General features: G+C 46.1%; 1 protein-coding gene and 1 long non-coding RNA gene across 2 annotated transcripts in view; both read right to left on the reverse strand.

Moving 5' to 3' along the window:
• Window positions 1-17,500, reverse strand: part of LOC135249128 (uncharacterized) — a 138,236-nt gene that overhangs the window by 78,406 nt on the left and 42,330 nt on the right. The gene's annotated exons all lie outside the window — the stretch shown is intronic.
• The window catches only part of baiap2b (BAR/IMD domain containing adaptor protein 2b), a 46,321-nt gene that overhangs the window by 5,027 nt on the left and 23,794 nt on the right, over window positions 1-17,500 (reverse strand). The window contains exons 6-8 of the mRNA XM_064325163.1: window positions 9,100-9,268; window positions 1,904-2,056; window positions 180-443 (exon numbers count right to left, since the gene is read on the reverse strand). Of these exons, the coding sequence (XP_064181233.1) occupies window positions 180-443; window positions 1,904-2,056; window positions 9,100-9,268 (586 nt within the window). The remainder of the gene's footprint in view (window positions 1-179; window positions 444-1,903; window positions 2,057-9,099; window positions 9,269-17,500) is intronic.

Here is a 17,500-nt window from a genome sequence, read left to right on the forward strand (position 1 = left end):
GTGTATTTCTAACTGGTTTCTGGGTAGCTCATTGTGCCTAGTTCTGATTGATTGCTGGGTAACTCATTGTACATAGTCCTGTTTTGTTAGTGGGCAATTCAGTTTACATAGTTCTGATTGGTTGGTGGGTAACCCAGTGTGCATATTCCTGATTGGTTGGTGGAGGGGGGGTTACTTACATCCTGATGGGCCAGGCCACCTGTGAAGGCTGTGAGTTCAGGTGCCAGGGGGAGGGGCTTGGCTCCAGAGGAGGGGTCAGACATTAGCATATTGGCCTTGGAGGCATCCAGGGGGCTGGACCTCAGTGTACCAGGGGCGGAGCTGAGCTTGCCAGAGGCGGAGCTTAGCTGCTGGGCCAGGATCATGGCTCTCTCTGGCAGCTTAGAGGGGTCAGAGCAGGCCTGCTGCCACAAGGGAATGTTTTGAGCCAGCAGATCCTTCCCCTGAACAGCAAGAATAAAGCACAATTACAGCAGGAATATAACACAATTACAGCAGGAATATAACACAATTACAGCAGGAATATAACACAATTGCAGTGCAAATATAACACAATTACAGCAAGAATATAACACAATTACAATGCAAATATAACACAATTACAGCAAGAATATAACACAAAAAGTAATTTCCTCCTTAGTTGCTCAATCAACCAATAAACCACATTCAATTGATTATTAGATTCAGCTGATTGAACACAGCCAGGCTTGACTGCAGCCAGCCCTGTTGAATCTAAACTGCACACATATTGAACCTCACCATCAGAGTGAAGTAGTCTCCAAAAAGCTACTACAAGCAAACTGCCACGATGAAATTAAATTCCAGAAGATATATTTGTCAGTCTGGAAAGGGTTACAGAGCCATTCTGTAAGGCTCTGGGACCCAGCTTTTTCATGGCACCGTATATAATAAAAACACACTAATATAACAGCACAATAACAGTGTGGATTTTAAAGGTGAATTGCACTTCTGTCCCTGCTGAAAAGGCCTGGCAGCAGCTGGTAGGGAGAGCACTGATTCAGCTGCGTGGAGTTTTTCACATATCATGATACAGTGTGCATGATCCCTCATTTCATTTAATTTAATCTGAGCTATCACACCCCGCTGGCCAGGGGAGGATGGCCTCCCCGCTGTAGCCTATACTTCCTCCCAAGATTTCCCATTGGGGAGTATATTCTTGCCACCATTTTTTATCTCAATTACTTGCCTTGTGGGGATTAAAGTCTGGGTTTTTTTTCATTTCCACTGTAAAACGTTTTTGTGATGTGTGTGTCTGTGTAAGAAATGCTATACAAATGAAATGGAATTGAATTTAATTGAATAGTAAAAACTGAGGGATTATTGATGCCCCAGAACAAACTGCAGCAAAACACCTTCCTGTTGATGAATATATTGCTCTCCATAACCATGATGCACCATTCTGCCATTAATCACTCTCCATGCCCATTATGCACTGCTCAGCCAGCTCTGCCATTAATCACTCCGCATACCCATGATGCACCGTTCTGCCATTAATCACTCCCCATACCCATGATGCACTGCTCTGCCATTAATCACTCCCCATACCCATGATGCACTGCTCTGCCATTAATCACTCCCCATACCCATGATGCACTGCTCAGCCATTATTCACTCCCCATACCCATGATGCACTGCTCTGCCATTAATCACTCCCCATACCCATGATGCACTGCTCTGCCATTAATCACTCTCCATACCCATGATGCACCACTCTGCCATCAGTCACTCTCCACACCCATGATGCACTGCTCTGCCATTAATCACTCACCATACCCATGATGTATGGATGTGATGGAGGGGTGAAGAGGGAATGGTGCTATATCACCAACTCATCCCATAACCCTGTCACACTGGGTCATGTGACCAGCACGTGCCGCCTCACCTTGCCGTGGTAGGTGGCGCTGTTCTTGGCAACGGCACACTGCCGATCCACCAGGAAGCAGTACCTTCTCCGCTCCTCCGACAGTGCTGTCCTGTAGCCTTCCGCAATGCAGTTATCCAGGTCACCTTGCTTGCAGCTGATGGCCTCTACATACTGAGGGGAAACCACAGAACTGTGTAAGAACTGCAGAGGAAATGGGGTCATGTGTTTCAATCCTACCCTAGTTTGGGACTTCCACAAATGCCACCGCAAGATGGCCACCACAGCCTGGAAATGCTATATATGTGAATAATTGCTTTGAGTGTTACAGATTTGATTTCATTTGCTCACAGTGAAATTTATGTACCAAAAGCTCACGGTAGGATAATCAATAGAAACAGGCAATAGCATTTAAAATTTTTCCTGGATCAAAAAAATTTCCAGACTGAACCAAAAAGAGGAAAAACATGATTTAAAAAAAAAAACGTGCTCGGATTGTCGTTGAGGTGACTGGTCTCTGATTGGTTAAGAAAAAACCAATGAGATTTGTAACAGGGTCACATGATGACGCCTAAATCCCCCTAGTAATTTCACAGCTTCATCATATGACAATGCCTAACACTGTCGCTCGTCTCTAAACCACCAAACTACATAAGTTAGCTTACAAATAGCCCACCGCTAACTAGCTAGCAAGCAAGATAATGTTAGCAAACAGTTATAAAGTTAACTAGCTTGACAACTGCCATTGATTTGTTATCTTTGCATAATAAAATGGTTTCAAATGTATTGACAAGACTTCACACAGAATTTTAAATGGGTCACATCAAACAATGTAGCCTATGACGACGAAAAGTATCAATATTATTACTTTAGGGGGCACAGCATCTATCTTTTTGGCTAAATAAGCCAGCTTTGGTCACACAGCCTTTGTGACCAATGTAATGCTGAGCATGTAGCCTAATGTTAAGCAACTATACAGCTTATAAACAAAGCTAGCTAACTAAACAGGGGGGTATTTCACTAAGCAGGATTCCTGAATTAGCTGGATAACTGTGCAGAGTAAAACCTAGAGCAGCTCTTTTTACTTCATGTTTATGGAAATTTGCTATCTACGCCTCTGGCTGCTAGGGCTAGCTAACTTAGATAGCTAACAAATGTAGCAGTCCTCATTAGCAAACAGTTACAGCAGCAACACTGACACTGTAAAAAATGGGCAAAATGACCACCATCACATGACATACCACAATGGCTAATCAGAGAAAATGCAAGTTGAGAAGGCAGCTTTCTAGTTCTTATACAGTTCTATGGGAGAAACATACAAGGGCAGAGACCAGTCCACCAGTCAGGCTATTAAAAAATAAGGCCCTGCACTGCCATTATGGCTCAAAATCATAAGGACCCCACACTGCCATTCTGCTTAACCCTCCTGTTATGTTGCGGGTCAAATTGACCCTTTTTAAAGTTTGAAAATCTAGGAAAAATACTTAAAATTATTTTTTCAGTATGAAACTTCTTCTACTGGCCTTAATTAGTGTAATCAACATTTTAAATGAAAATGGTTCATTTCATGTATGGGGATTGACCCGGGAACATTTTTGCTGTACCTAAAAAATGAACAGAACAGGAGGGTTAAAAACATAAGGTCCCCACACTGAAATTCTGGCTTAAAATATAAGGACCCCACTCTGCCATTCTGGCTCAAAAACATAAGGATCCCATACTGCCATTCTGGCTCAAAAACATAAGGATCCCACTCTGCCATTCCGGCTCAAAACCAAAGGCTCCATGCAGCCATTCAGGCTCTGAAATACAAGGCACCAACACTCTCAAAATAGCGAGAATTCCCTCACCAAATGGACCATGAATGACACTGTAATGACCTTTCCCATCGGCTGGTTGTGACATGAGAAGCGTGTTCTTCTCATAGCTCACAGCCGCACACATTATAGCACCTTTGTGCTTCATGTAATTTCACAGGCTTCATTCCGGCTGGCATGCAGGACACACCTGGGACTCAAAGCAGTCTGGCCCAGTATAAGGTTCCACAACATGGTACACTGACACACAACATGAGGAAGAGGATGGAGAGGAGCATGCTATCACACACGCAAACCCATTACACACTGCAAAAAGTCCATTACTCTGTACAGAGACGCACTGATACTCTGTCATTATGCACTGAGCCTGTAGAGAGATGCACTGATACTCTGCCATTACACACTGGCCTGAACAGAAACGCACGGAAACTCTTCCACTACACACTGAGCCTGTACAGAGACGCACTGAGACTCTGTCATCACGCACTGAGCCTGTACAGAGACGCACTGAGACTCTGTCATTACGCACTGAGCCTGTACAGAGACGCACTGAGACTCTGTCATCACGCACTGAGCCTGTACAGAGACGCAATGAGACTCTGTCATTACGCACTGAGTCTGTACAGAGACGCACTGAGACTCTGTCATAACGCACTGAGCCTGTACAGAGACGCCCTGAGACTCTGTCATTACGCACTGAGCCTGTACAGAGACGCACTGAGACTCTGTCATAACGCACTGAGCCTGTACAGAGACGCCCTGAGACTCTGTCATTACGCACTGAGCCTGTACAGAGACGCACTGAGACTCTGTCATAACGCACTGAGCCTGTACAGAGACGCACTGAGACTCTGTCATTACGCACTGAGCCTGTACAGAGATGCACTGAGACTCTGTCATAACGCACTGAGCCTGTACAGAGACGCACTGAGACTCTGTCATAACGCACTGAGCCTGTACAGAGACGCACTGAGACTCTGTCATTACGCACTGAGCCTGTACAGAGATGCACGGAGACTCTGTCATAACGCACTGAGCCTGTACAGAGACGCACTGAGACTCTGTCATTACGCACTGAGCCTGTACAGAGATGCACGGAGACTCTGTCATAACGCACTGAGCCTGTACAGAGACGCACTGAGACTCTGTCATAACGCACTGAGCCTGTACAGAGACGCACTGAGACTCTGTCATAACGCACTGAGCCTGTACAGAGACGCACTGAGACTCTGTCATAACGCACTGAGCCTGTACAGAGCAGGCCTGAGACTCTGGATAACGTGAGCGTACAAACCTAGAGACTCTGTATTACTCACTGTTTAGGGAGAATTGCTGTCTACGCACTGGCTGCTAGGATACTAACTCTTAGACTAGCTAACAAATGTAGCATCTCTCATTAGCAAACAGTTACAGCAGCACACTGACACTGTAAAATGGGCAGAACCACTGACCACCTAAATTACATACCACAATGGCAATCAGAGAGAAATGCAAGTTGACAGAGACGCTCTGAGTTCTTATACAGTCTATGGAGACTTACAAGCGCATGAGACCAGTCCACCAGTGAGCCTATTAAAAATGAGGCCCTGTCACTGACCATTATGGCTACAAGATCACTAGACCTCACACTGCCACTGCTTAACCCTACTGATGTTCTGGTCAAGATGAGCCCTTTAAAGTTCTGCAAAATCTAGGAACTACTTACAAAGATTCGATGAACTTCTTCTACTGGCCTTAATGAGTGTAATCCAACATTTTAAGAAAATGGTCATGTCATAGCATGAGGAGATGACCCCTGAACTCTTCTTACGCTGAGCCTAACAAGAACGACGAGAGGTTCAATAACCATAAAGGTCCCCACTGAAATTCTGGCTTAAAATCATGAGACCCACTCTGCCATTCGGCTCACGAAACATAAGGATCCCATACTGCCATTCTGGCTCAAAAACATAGATCACACTCTGCCATTCCCGGCTAAAACCAAAGCTCTCATGCACCATTCAGGCTCTGTACAAGAGCACCAACTCTGCAAAATGAGCGACAGAACCCTACTCAAAGGACCTGAATGACCACTGATGACCTTCCTCATCGGCTGAGTTGTGACATGAGACGCGATGGTCTTCTACCATAGCTGACAGCGCACGAACTTCATAGCACCTGTGCCTGTACATCACAGGCTTCATTCCGGCTGGCATGTCAGAGACCACCTGGACTCGCAGTCTGGCCCAGTATAAGGTCCAAAACATGGTACACTGACACACAACATGAGCAAGAGGATGAGAGGAGCATGCTATCATACACTGCAACCTTACACACTGCATGAATGTCCATCACTCTGTACAGAGACGCACTGATACTCTGTCATTACGCACTGAGCCTGTAAGAGACGCACTGAGACTCTGCCATTAACACACTAGCCTGTACAGAACGCACTGAGAACTCTTCATTACCACTGAGTCTGTACAGAGACGCACTGAGACTCTGTCATTACGCACTGAGCCTGTACAGAGACGCACTGAGACTCTGTCATACGCACTGAGCCTGTACAGAGACGCACTGAGACTCTGTCATACGCACTGAGCCTGTACAGAGACGCACTGAGACTCTGTCTTTACGCACTGAGCCTGTACAGAGACGCACTGAGACTCTGTCATTACGCACTGAGCCTATACAGAGACGCACTGAGACTCTGTCATTACGCACTGAGCCTGTACAGAGACGCACTGAGACTCTGTCATCACGCACTGAGCCTGTACAGAGACGCACTGAGACTCTGTCATTACGCACTGAGCCTGTACAGAGACGCACTGAGACTCTGTCATAAACGCACTGAGCTGTACAGAGACGCCTGAGACTCTGTCATAACGCACTGAGCCTGTACAGAGACGCACTGAGACTCTGTCATAACGCACTGAGCCTGTACAGAGACGCACTGAGACTCTGTCATAACGCACTGAGCCTGTACAGAGACGCACTGAGACTCTGTCATTACGCACTGAGCCTGTACAGAGACGCACTGAGACTCTGTCATTACGCACTGAGCCTGTACAGAGACGCACTGAGACTCTGTCATAACGCACTGAGCCTGTACAGAGACGCACTGAGACTCTGTCATTACGCACTGAGCCTGTACAGAGACGCACTGAGACTCTGTCATAACGCACTGAGCCTGTACAAAGACGCACTGAGACTCTGTCATTACGCACTGAGCCTGTACAGAGACGCACTGAGACTCTGTCATAACGCACTGAGCCTGTACAGAGATGCACTGTGACTCAGTCATAACGCACTGAGCCTGTACAGAGACGCACAGAGACTCTGTCATTACACACTGAGACTGTACAGAGACGCACTGAGACTCTGTCATAACGCACTGAGCCTGTACAGGGACACACTGAGACTGCAGTGCTGATGCTGGCTGATGGCTGCTGGCATCCCGCCTCGCGCGGTGGTGGCAGTGGAAATGTCAGCAGCTGCTGTTTTCCATTTCCTGTGCAGATCACAGCTGTGACTCCACCTCCGGCTGTGTGATTGGCAGGTCCTAATGAACCGAAGCCCAGTTCCACTGCCTACCTGTGTCCTGACGGGCTGAATGACTCATTTCCTCACACCTGCCTCCACAGAAATAAAGACTCAGATTATTTCAGCTCTTTAGATGCAGGTAAAATTTCACATTTTACAACACTCCGGCAGACCCCTTCATATCTTCAGGAAAACATGGAACTAACCAGGACTCACAAGCTGTGTGTGTGTGTGTGTGTGTGTGTGTGTGTGTGTGTGTAAGGTGTGTGTGCGTGCATTAAACTGAGTGGTGAGCTAGTCTCCTCAAACTGCAGACCTGGAGGGCTGCTGTGTCTGCAGGTTTAACTCCAGTACTGGTGGGTCAAACCAGTATCAAACCAGCTCACCTGAGTAACCAGCCAATCAGCATCGTCCCAAAGCAGCTCATCTGATTAACCAGCCAATCAGCACCATCCCAAAGCCAATCAGCACTGTCCCAAAGCAGCCCAACTGAGTAACCAACCAATCAGCACCATCCCAAAGCAGCTCATCCGATTAACCAGCCAATCAACACCATCCCAAAGGCAATCACCACTGTCCCAAAACAGCCCATCTGAGTAACCAGCCAATCAGCACCATCCCAAACCAATCAGCACTGTCCCGAAGCAGCCCATCTGAATAACCAGCCAGTCAGAACCATCCCAAAGCAGCCTATCTGAGTAACCAGCCATTCAGCATCATCCAAAACCAGCCCATCTGAGTAACCAGCCAATCAGCACCATCCCAAAGCAGCCCATCTGAGTAACCAGCCAATCAGCACCATCCCAAAGGAGCCCATCTGAGTAACCAGCCAATCAGCACCATCCCAAAGCAGCCCATCTGAGTAACCAGCCAATCAGCACCATCCCAAAGCAGCCCATCTGAGTAACCAGCCAATCAGCACCATCCCAAAGCAGCTCATGGAGGCCACGCCATGAGTAAAGGGGTCAAATGTGAGTAACGCCTAATTTATACTCAGTCACACAACGCTTTTGATAAGTGTCACCACAAAAATGACATTATTTTCAACTGATGAAAGTGCCGCAGGATACTTATTCTGTGTTGCGTACCTCTAAAATGTTATGTGGCCAACATCACACTGTCGCACAATGTGACTGTACAGCCAGATGGAACACCAAAATTCACTGTCATGGATACTTTTTTGTTTTTGTTGCTCTATGTCATTATTTTGGGTTTGGCCGGTGTTGATGAACATGGAGGGGACAGAGGAAAGAACATCAGATTAAATAATGAAGTATCCCCTGTACAATGCAGGGATGGATGCAGTTAAGTCATTGAACCAATTAGCCAACATACTAAAATAGCTGAAATCCAGCACATAACACATCAAATTAACTGGAACATACTTGACTTGTTTTTCCATTGTTTGGTTTATCTGACTGACGAACCACATTATTTTTTTTGTTAAAAATTTCAAAAAAAAAAAAAAATAGATTTAAAATCCTCCTCAATTTCAGTATTTCCTTGGGCACTGCCATGATTTCACATATGCAAACATCAGCAGTCAGGCGTGTCATTACCACAGAGAGAGCAGAACCCTTCGCTGAAGTGTAAATGCCAAACGTCATGTGACACTTTCATTTTTGTTGCACAACCCTTGTCAAAAGTGTCATCGAATGAAGAATAATGGTGCTTCAGTCTGCTGGACCAGTACCTGTGACCTGTGATCAATAAACCTCAAACCCACTGGGATCCAGTGAGACACCACTGTGATACAGCCGCAATCCTATCAGCCAATGACACCAAACTCTTCAGACACAGCAACCAATCATCTCTTCAGCCCATTTCCGGTACCTTTCCTGTTACTCAAACATCACAGTGCCCCCTGCTGGTCCCCACCTGCATCTCCTTGTCTCCGTACTTGGAGGCGTTCTTGCCCTGGCTCTTACGGCGAAGCTTCTTCAGCTCCGCCTGGCACTTCTCCAGACTCTCCCCTTTACTCTTGTGCTCCATCTGGTACTTCTTCAGTGCGGCCTGCAGGGGGAGACAGAGAATTATTACCATCACCCTAACCACACCATTACACCTTCACCCTGACACCACCCTAACACCATCGCCATCACACCATCCTCACACCATTACCCTAACACCACCTGAACACCATCATCCTAAGAACACCCTAACACCAACCTCACACCATTACCCTAACACCACCTGAACACCATCACCCTGACGACACCCTACCACCATCCTAACACATCACCCTTACACCACCCTAACACCATCACACTGACACCACCATCACACCACCCTAACAACACCCTAACACCATTACCCTGACACCTTCACCCCGACACCACTATCACACCACCCTAACACCATCACCCTAACAACACCCTAACACCACCATCCTAACACCATATTAACACCATCACCCTAACACCATCACCCTGATACCATCATCACACCAAAATCACACCACTCTAACACCATCACCCTGACACCACCCTAACACCATCCTAACACCATCACCCTGACACCACCCTAACACCATCCTAACACCATCACCCTGACACCACCCTAACACCATCAGCCTAACACCATATTAACACCATCACCCTGACACCACCCTAACACCATCCTAACACCATCACCCTGACACCACCCTAACACCATCCTAACACCATCACCCTGACACCACCCTAACACCATCAGCCTAACACCATATTAACACCATCACCCTGACACCACCCTAACACCATCCTAACACCATCACCCTGACACCACCCTAACACCATCAGCCTAACACCATATTAACACCATCATCCTGACACCACCCTAACACCATCACCTTGAAACCACCCTAACACCATCACCCTAAAACCACCATCACATCACCCTAATACCATCCTAGCACCATCCCCCATAACCACCTAATTCCATCACCCTAAGACACCCAACACCCAATCACTCTAAGATAATCAACCTAGCACAACCCTAATATCATCCTAACACCATCCTAATATCATCGCCCTAACACCACCATAACACCATCACCCAACACCATAACACCACCCTAACACCATCCCAAAATCATTTCCTTTATTTTTCATTATTCTTTATTTTATTTATTTATTTTGCAAAGTTTCCCCTTGAATTGCCTGAACCTAGTGCAGTGTTTACAGCTTGTTGCAGCCTGAGAGGCAGGACTTTTGAACAAAAAGGCAAGTCCCCAAGCATCACCTGAGCTCCAGGTCTACAAGGTCAAACCCAGGTGTTTTAATAAGTGAGCATTAGCATACCATGTACACAACACTTCCTCCTCTACCCTGGCGATTCCATCAGTGAGACTTACATGCTTATCTTCCTCACATCTTCAGGATAAGGCAGAGAGCCTCTGATAAATACCTTTGCACCAACATACTTTCATTATCTCATCTGTGGGAATACCTGGCTGTACGACATGGAACTGCAAGTTTCCACAGTCGCAGATTCCTATTTGGTGCATGTTTCTGCATGGTGCATGTTTCTGTATGGTGCACGTTTCTGCATGGTGCATGATTTCTGGATGGTGTATGTTTCTGTATGGTGCATGTTTCTGCATGTTGAATGTTTCTGCATGGTGCATACTTCTGCGTGGTGCATGTTTCTACATGGTGCATGTTTCTGCATGGTGAAAGTTCCTGGATGGTGCATGTTTCTGCAAGGTGCATGTTTCTGCATGGTGACAGTTCCTGCATGGTGCATGTTTCCGTATGGTGCATGTTTCTGCATGGTGAAAGTTTCTGCATGGTGCATGTTTCTGCAAGGTGCATGTTTCTGCATGGTGAAAATTTCTGCATGGTGCATGTTTCTGCAATGTTGCAGGGGCGATGGCAGAGAGTCAATAGGGGGCCATTCCGTCGCTCATGGCAACATCAGAAACGAGGACGCATGTGGCAGAATCTGGGTCCTGTCCCAGAAAGTAGCCAGCCCGCAGAGAACATCAGCATGAACGTGTTTCCAAATTTGGCACTCCCTGCAGACTTGCACTGCGTCACACACTGCGTCACACACACACTGTGTCTAACACACACACCGTGTCTAATACACACACACTGTGTCTAACACACACACGCCGCATCACACACACAGTGTCTAATACACACACACTGCATCACACACACTGTGTTTAACACACACACACCGCATCACACACTGTGTCTAATACACACACACCGCATCACACACACAGTGTCTAACACACACACACCGCATCACACACACAGTGTTTAATACACACACACCGCATCACACACACACAGTGTTTAATACACAAACACTGCATCACACAGACAATGTCTAATACACACACACAGTGTCTAACACACACACACTGCATCACACACACAGTGTCTAATTCACACACACTGCATCATACACACAGTGTCTAACACACACACACTGCATCACACACACTGTGTCTAATACACACACACCGCATCACACACACAGTGTCTAACACACACACACTGCATCACACACACAGTGTCTAACACACACACACTGCATCACACACACAGAGTCTAACACACACACACACACCACACACACTGCATCACACACACAGTGTTTAATACACACACACTGCATCACACACACAATGTCTAATACACACACACCGCATCACACACACAGTGTCTAACACACACACACTGCATCACACACACTGTGTCTAATACACACACACTGCATCACACACACAGTGTATAACACACGCACACCGCATCACACACACAGTGTCTAACACACACACACACCACACACACAGTGTCTAATACACACACACTGCATCACACACACTGTGTCTAATACACACGCACCGCACTACACACACAGTGTCTAACACACACACACTGCATCACACACACAGTGTCTAACACACACACTGCATCACACACACAGTGTCTAACACACACACACTGCATCACACACACAATGTCTAATACACACACACCGCATCACACACACAGTGTCTAACACACACACACTGCATCACACACACAATGTCTAATACACACACACCGCATCACACACACAGTGTCTAACACACACACACTGCATCACACACACTGTGTCTAATACACACACACCGCATCACACACACAGTGTCTAACACACACACACTGCATCACACACACTGTGTCTAACAAACACACTGCATCATACACACAATGTCTAATACACACACCGCATCACATACACTGTGTCGAATACACACACACCGCATCACACACACAGTGTCTAACACACACACACTGCATCACACACACAGTGTCTAACACACACACACACTGCATCACACACACAGTGTCTAACACACACACAGCATCACACACACAGTGTCTAACACACACACACTGCATCACACACACAGTGTCTAACACACACACACTGCATCACACACACTGTGTCTAACAAAGACACTGCATCATACACACAATGTCTAATACACACACACTGCATCACACACACTGTGTCTAACAAAGACACTGCATCATACACACAATGTCTAATACATACACCGCATCACATACACTGTGTCGAATACACACACTGCATCACACACACAGTGTTTAATACACACACTGCATCACACACACTGTGTCTAACACACACAATGCATCACACACACAGTGTTTAATACACACAGCATCACACAGTGTTTAATACACACACACCGCATCACACACACAGAGTCTAACACACACACTGCATCACACACAGTGTTTAATACACACACACAGCATCACCCACACTGTGTCTAACACACACACACTGCATCACACACTGTGTCTAATACACACACACTGCATCACACACAGTGTTTAATACACACGCACTGCATCACACACACTGTGTCTAACACACACACTGCATCACACACACTGTGTCTAACACACACACTGCATCATACACACAGTGTTTAATACACACACTGCATCACACACACAGGTGTAAATGTGTTTAATGTATGTAAATCCAGAAGGTAATATAGGCAGGTGTACATGTGTTTAATGTATGTAAATCCAGAAGGTAATGTAGGCAGGTGTACATGTGTTTGATGTATGTAAATCCAGAAGGTAATGTAGGCAGGTGTACATGTGTTTGATGTATGTAAATCCAGGAGGTAAGATAGGCAGGTGTACATGTGTTTGATGTATGTAAATGCAGAAGAAGGTAAGATAGGCAGGTGTACATGTGTTTGATGTATGTAAATGCAGAAGGTAAGACAGGCAGGTGTAAATGTGTTTGATGTATGTAAATGCAGAAGAAGGTAAGATAGGCAGGTGTACATGTGTTTGATGTATGTATGCGAGTAGTAGGCAGTGTACATGTGTTTGTGTATGTAATGCGAGGTAAACTGGTCGAGTGTACATGTGTTTGATGTTGTAGATGGATGTGGTAAGATATGGTCAGGTGTCAGGTGCTACACTCAAGGTGTCGTGCGTCAGCTGACCACTGTTGTTAGGTTGTGTGTGATGAGGTGTTGTGTGTATTAGATTTTCATGTGTTGTGTGTAAAACAAGGTGTTGTAGTGTATCACGTGATGATGTGTACTTGTGTAGGTGTGATGTGTGTGTGTGTGAGTGTGTGTGTGTTTATGTGAGTTTGAGTGTGTGCGTGTGTGTGTGTGTGTGTACATGCATATGTGTGTGTGTATGTGTTCATGTGAGTTTGAGTGTGTGCATGTGTGTATGTACATGCATGTGTGTGTGTGTGTGTGTGTGTGCGTGTGCATGTGTGTGTGTGCGTGTGTATGTGTGCAAGCATGTGTGTCTGTAATGCAGTGTATGTTTGTGTCTGTAATTCAGTGTGTGCGTGTGTTTGTGTGTGTAATGCAGTGTACGTGTGTGTGTGTATGTGTATGTGTGTGTAATGCAGTGTGTGTGTGTGTGTGTGTTTGTATGTGTTTGTGTGCATTTGTGTGTGTGTGTGTGTGTGTGTAATGCAGTGTAGGCTTGTGTGTTTGTGTGTGTAATGCAGTGTAGGTGTGTGTGTTTGTGTGTGTAATGCAGTGTATGTGTGTGTGTGTGTGTGTGTGTGTGTGTAATGCAGTGTGTGTGTGTGTGTGTAAGGGTGTGTAGTGCAGTGTATCTGTGTGTGTGTGTGTGTGTGTAATGCAGTGAGTGTGTGTGTTTGTATGTGTGTGCGTGTGCGTTTGTGTGTGTGTGTGTGTATAATGCAGTGTATGTGTGTGTGTGTGTGTGTGTGTGTGTGTAATGCAGTGTGTGCATGTGTTTGTTTGTGTAATGCAGTGTATGTGTGTGTGTGTGTGTGTGTGTGTAATGCAGTGTGTGTGTGCGTGTGTGTGTGTAGGGGTGTGTAGTGCAGTAGTGTATGTATATCTACTGTGTCCTCCAAACATATGGTAACAGTTGCATGAATTTTGTTAGTTGTGCTATACTTCTGGATCTGGATCTGAGATCAAAAGATGAATGAGTCAAAAATACTATCAGCTTTTACTCCATGGTATTTACATGCGTTTATGTTTTACCACTTTACAGAAACAGATGTTTTTGTATCTGCATGTTCCTTTCATCTTAAGACTGATGCCACATGGGGTTCAGTAGCTCCTGGTAAGGTTCCAAATGGCCGTAAGGTTGAAGGGGAAGTCCCAGACAAAGAGAAACCCAAACCCATTTGGGGGCACACAGTAAGTAGCCCCTTTACTGTTTGGTTCCCCCTGCAATTCCCCCCCCCCCACCTAAGGTTGTTTTGAGTTGATCTCTTGCCACTGGAATGTGGGGGTGGAGCCAAGACTGTGGAGGAAGGAAGTGCACACCCCTTTCTTCACATTAATCTACTTCCTGCTGCACAGGCGTATGCTTCACGCTGAAAGTCTTCTGGCAATGGGATAGGGGGACGAGGACAGGTCATGGATGTGACTGGGAGCCTCAAGACCCACATGGAAGCGGCACAGGTATGATAGTCATCAGAAGATGGGATCCAGGAACAAGCATTTTTCTTTGGCAGCCGTGTGATTGAGACGCATTATTTAAAGTCTATATGGCTCACCCCCTGATGGGGGATGGTGTAGAAAAGGTGACCTGAACATTTCAAACAGTCCAAACATCTTAACCAGGCAACCTGGAATATCCGTACTCTCCTGGATGTCCAAGATGGGACCACAAGACCATACGGACAGTGCTGACTGCTCATCAGCTGAGGATGTGCTGCTGTGATTGAGATGAGGAGGTGTAACGTGGACATTACTGCCCTGAGTGAGAGGAGGAGGAGGTGTAACGTGGACATTACTGCTCTGAGTGAGATGAGGAGGAGGTGTAACTTGGACACTACTGCTCTGAGTGAGATGAGGAGGAGGTGTAACTTGGACACTACTGCTTTGAGTGAGATGAGGAGGTGTAACGTGGGCACTACAGCTCTGAGTGAGATGAGGAGGAGGTGTAACATGGACACTACTGCTTTGAGTGAGATGAGGAGGTGTAACATGGACATTACTGCTCTGAGTGAGATGAGGAGGTGTAACATGGACACTACTGTTCTGAGTGAGATGAGGAGGTGTAATGTAGACACTACTGCTCTGAGTGAGATAAGAAGGTATAATGTGGACACTACAGCTCTGAATGAGATGAGGTTCAGCAGTGAAGACTCCCCGAGAGAGGATGGAGGAGGGTGCCCAAGAAGATGCTCACAGAGCTTGCGTGGAGTCGGCTTTGCCAATCTCCTCTGTAACACCTCTGAGTCTCCCCAGGGAAAAACTGAGAGGCTAATGACCTGCGCATCCCACTGGCTAAATGTCGCTACGCCACTCTCATAAGTGCCTATGCCCCAACACTGGATGCTGATAACTTCATGTTTTTTATGAGTCGCTTGACACTGTACTGTCCAGAATCCTTCAGACCAACAAGCTCCTCCTCACTGGTGGCTTCAATGTGAGAGTTGGCTCAGATATAAACACCTGGCAGGGAGTTGGCAGGATGCATGGAGTTGGTAGAATGAACAGTAATGAGACTACTCACACTGATCTGAACACCAGTTAGTCATAACCAACACCATATTCCAAATGAATAAGAAATACAAAATCCCATTGAGGCACCCTCGCTCTAAACACTGGTACATAATTGGCTGAATTGTCCGTCAGATATCAATGATGTCACCATAACCTGGGCCATGTACAGCACTGAATGCTGGACTGACCATAGACTGATGCAGTCTTAACACAAACTCCTGTTACAACCTCTGCACACAAAAACAATCTTGTTGCAAAAAAAGCTAAACTCCAGCACTCCGGAAGGTTCAGATATCCTGCTCCAGACAGATTGCCAACTTAGCCTCTCTAGTAGGAGACCATTCAAACTGTCCTTCATTGTGGAAGACGAGTGGGCCAGACTGAAGATTGGCATAAATCAGACTGCATCAGAAACACTCAAAGACGGCACCAGGACTGGTTTGATGACAGCTCCTGTGAGACTAAGGCACTGCTTGAGGACAAATGACGGACACTTCAAGCCCAGCTCTCTAATCCTCAAACACAAGCCCTCATCAAAAGTGCAAAGCAATCTGCACTGAAGCACAAAAACAAGTAAGACTCATCCCATATGAGTGGTGGGTCAGAAAAGCCCAGGAACTCAAGCAATGCAGACAAACAACACCTACACCTTCTGCACTGCTGCGAAAACTCTACGGCCCTCAACATGAATCATCACTGCTGTCAGATCAGCCAATGGCTGAACATTACTCAAGGAGAGTCACAGATCCTGGAAAATTGGGCTGAGCATTTCAGTGCCCTCCCAAACAACCACAACCCCTCCAACTCCACTGTTCTGTACTCCCTCCCAGGCCCGTTCACTGGATGATACACCACCATCTCAAAGATTCTCTCAGGCACCACAAGCTTGAGAAACAAAAAAATCTCTGGCACAAATCCCAGTGGAGCTACTCGGGAGTGATGGTTATCCTCTTGTGAGGAGTCTTCACCATTTCATTTCACAGGTCTGGCAACATGTAATGATCCCTCGAGAAAGGAAGGACAACTACACTGCTACTATCTATAAAAAAGAAGGGTGACAAATCAGTGTGTGGTTACAGCTGGGACATTTTTTGCTGTCAGACACTGGTGTGTTAGCGCATGCTAACCTGCATCATAACTCACTTAGAACATCCTTCCAGAAAAAGTGTGGTTTCAGAAGAGACAGGAGCGCATCTGACATCATCTTTGCCATCTGGCAAATCCAAGAGAAGTGCAGGAAGCAAAATAAAAACTTAAACATTGCACTCAAAGATTTTGCCAAACCCT

Source organism: Anguilla rostrata, chromosome 2 (assembly GCF_018555375.3).
Source record: "Anguilla rostrata isolate EN2019 chromosome 2, ASM1855537v3, whole genome shotgun sequence".
Taxonomy (NCBI): Eukaryota; Metazoa; Chordata; class Actinopteri; order Anguilliformes; family Anguillidae; genus Anguilla; species Anguilla rostrata.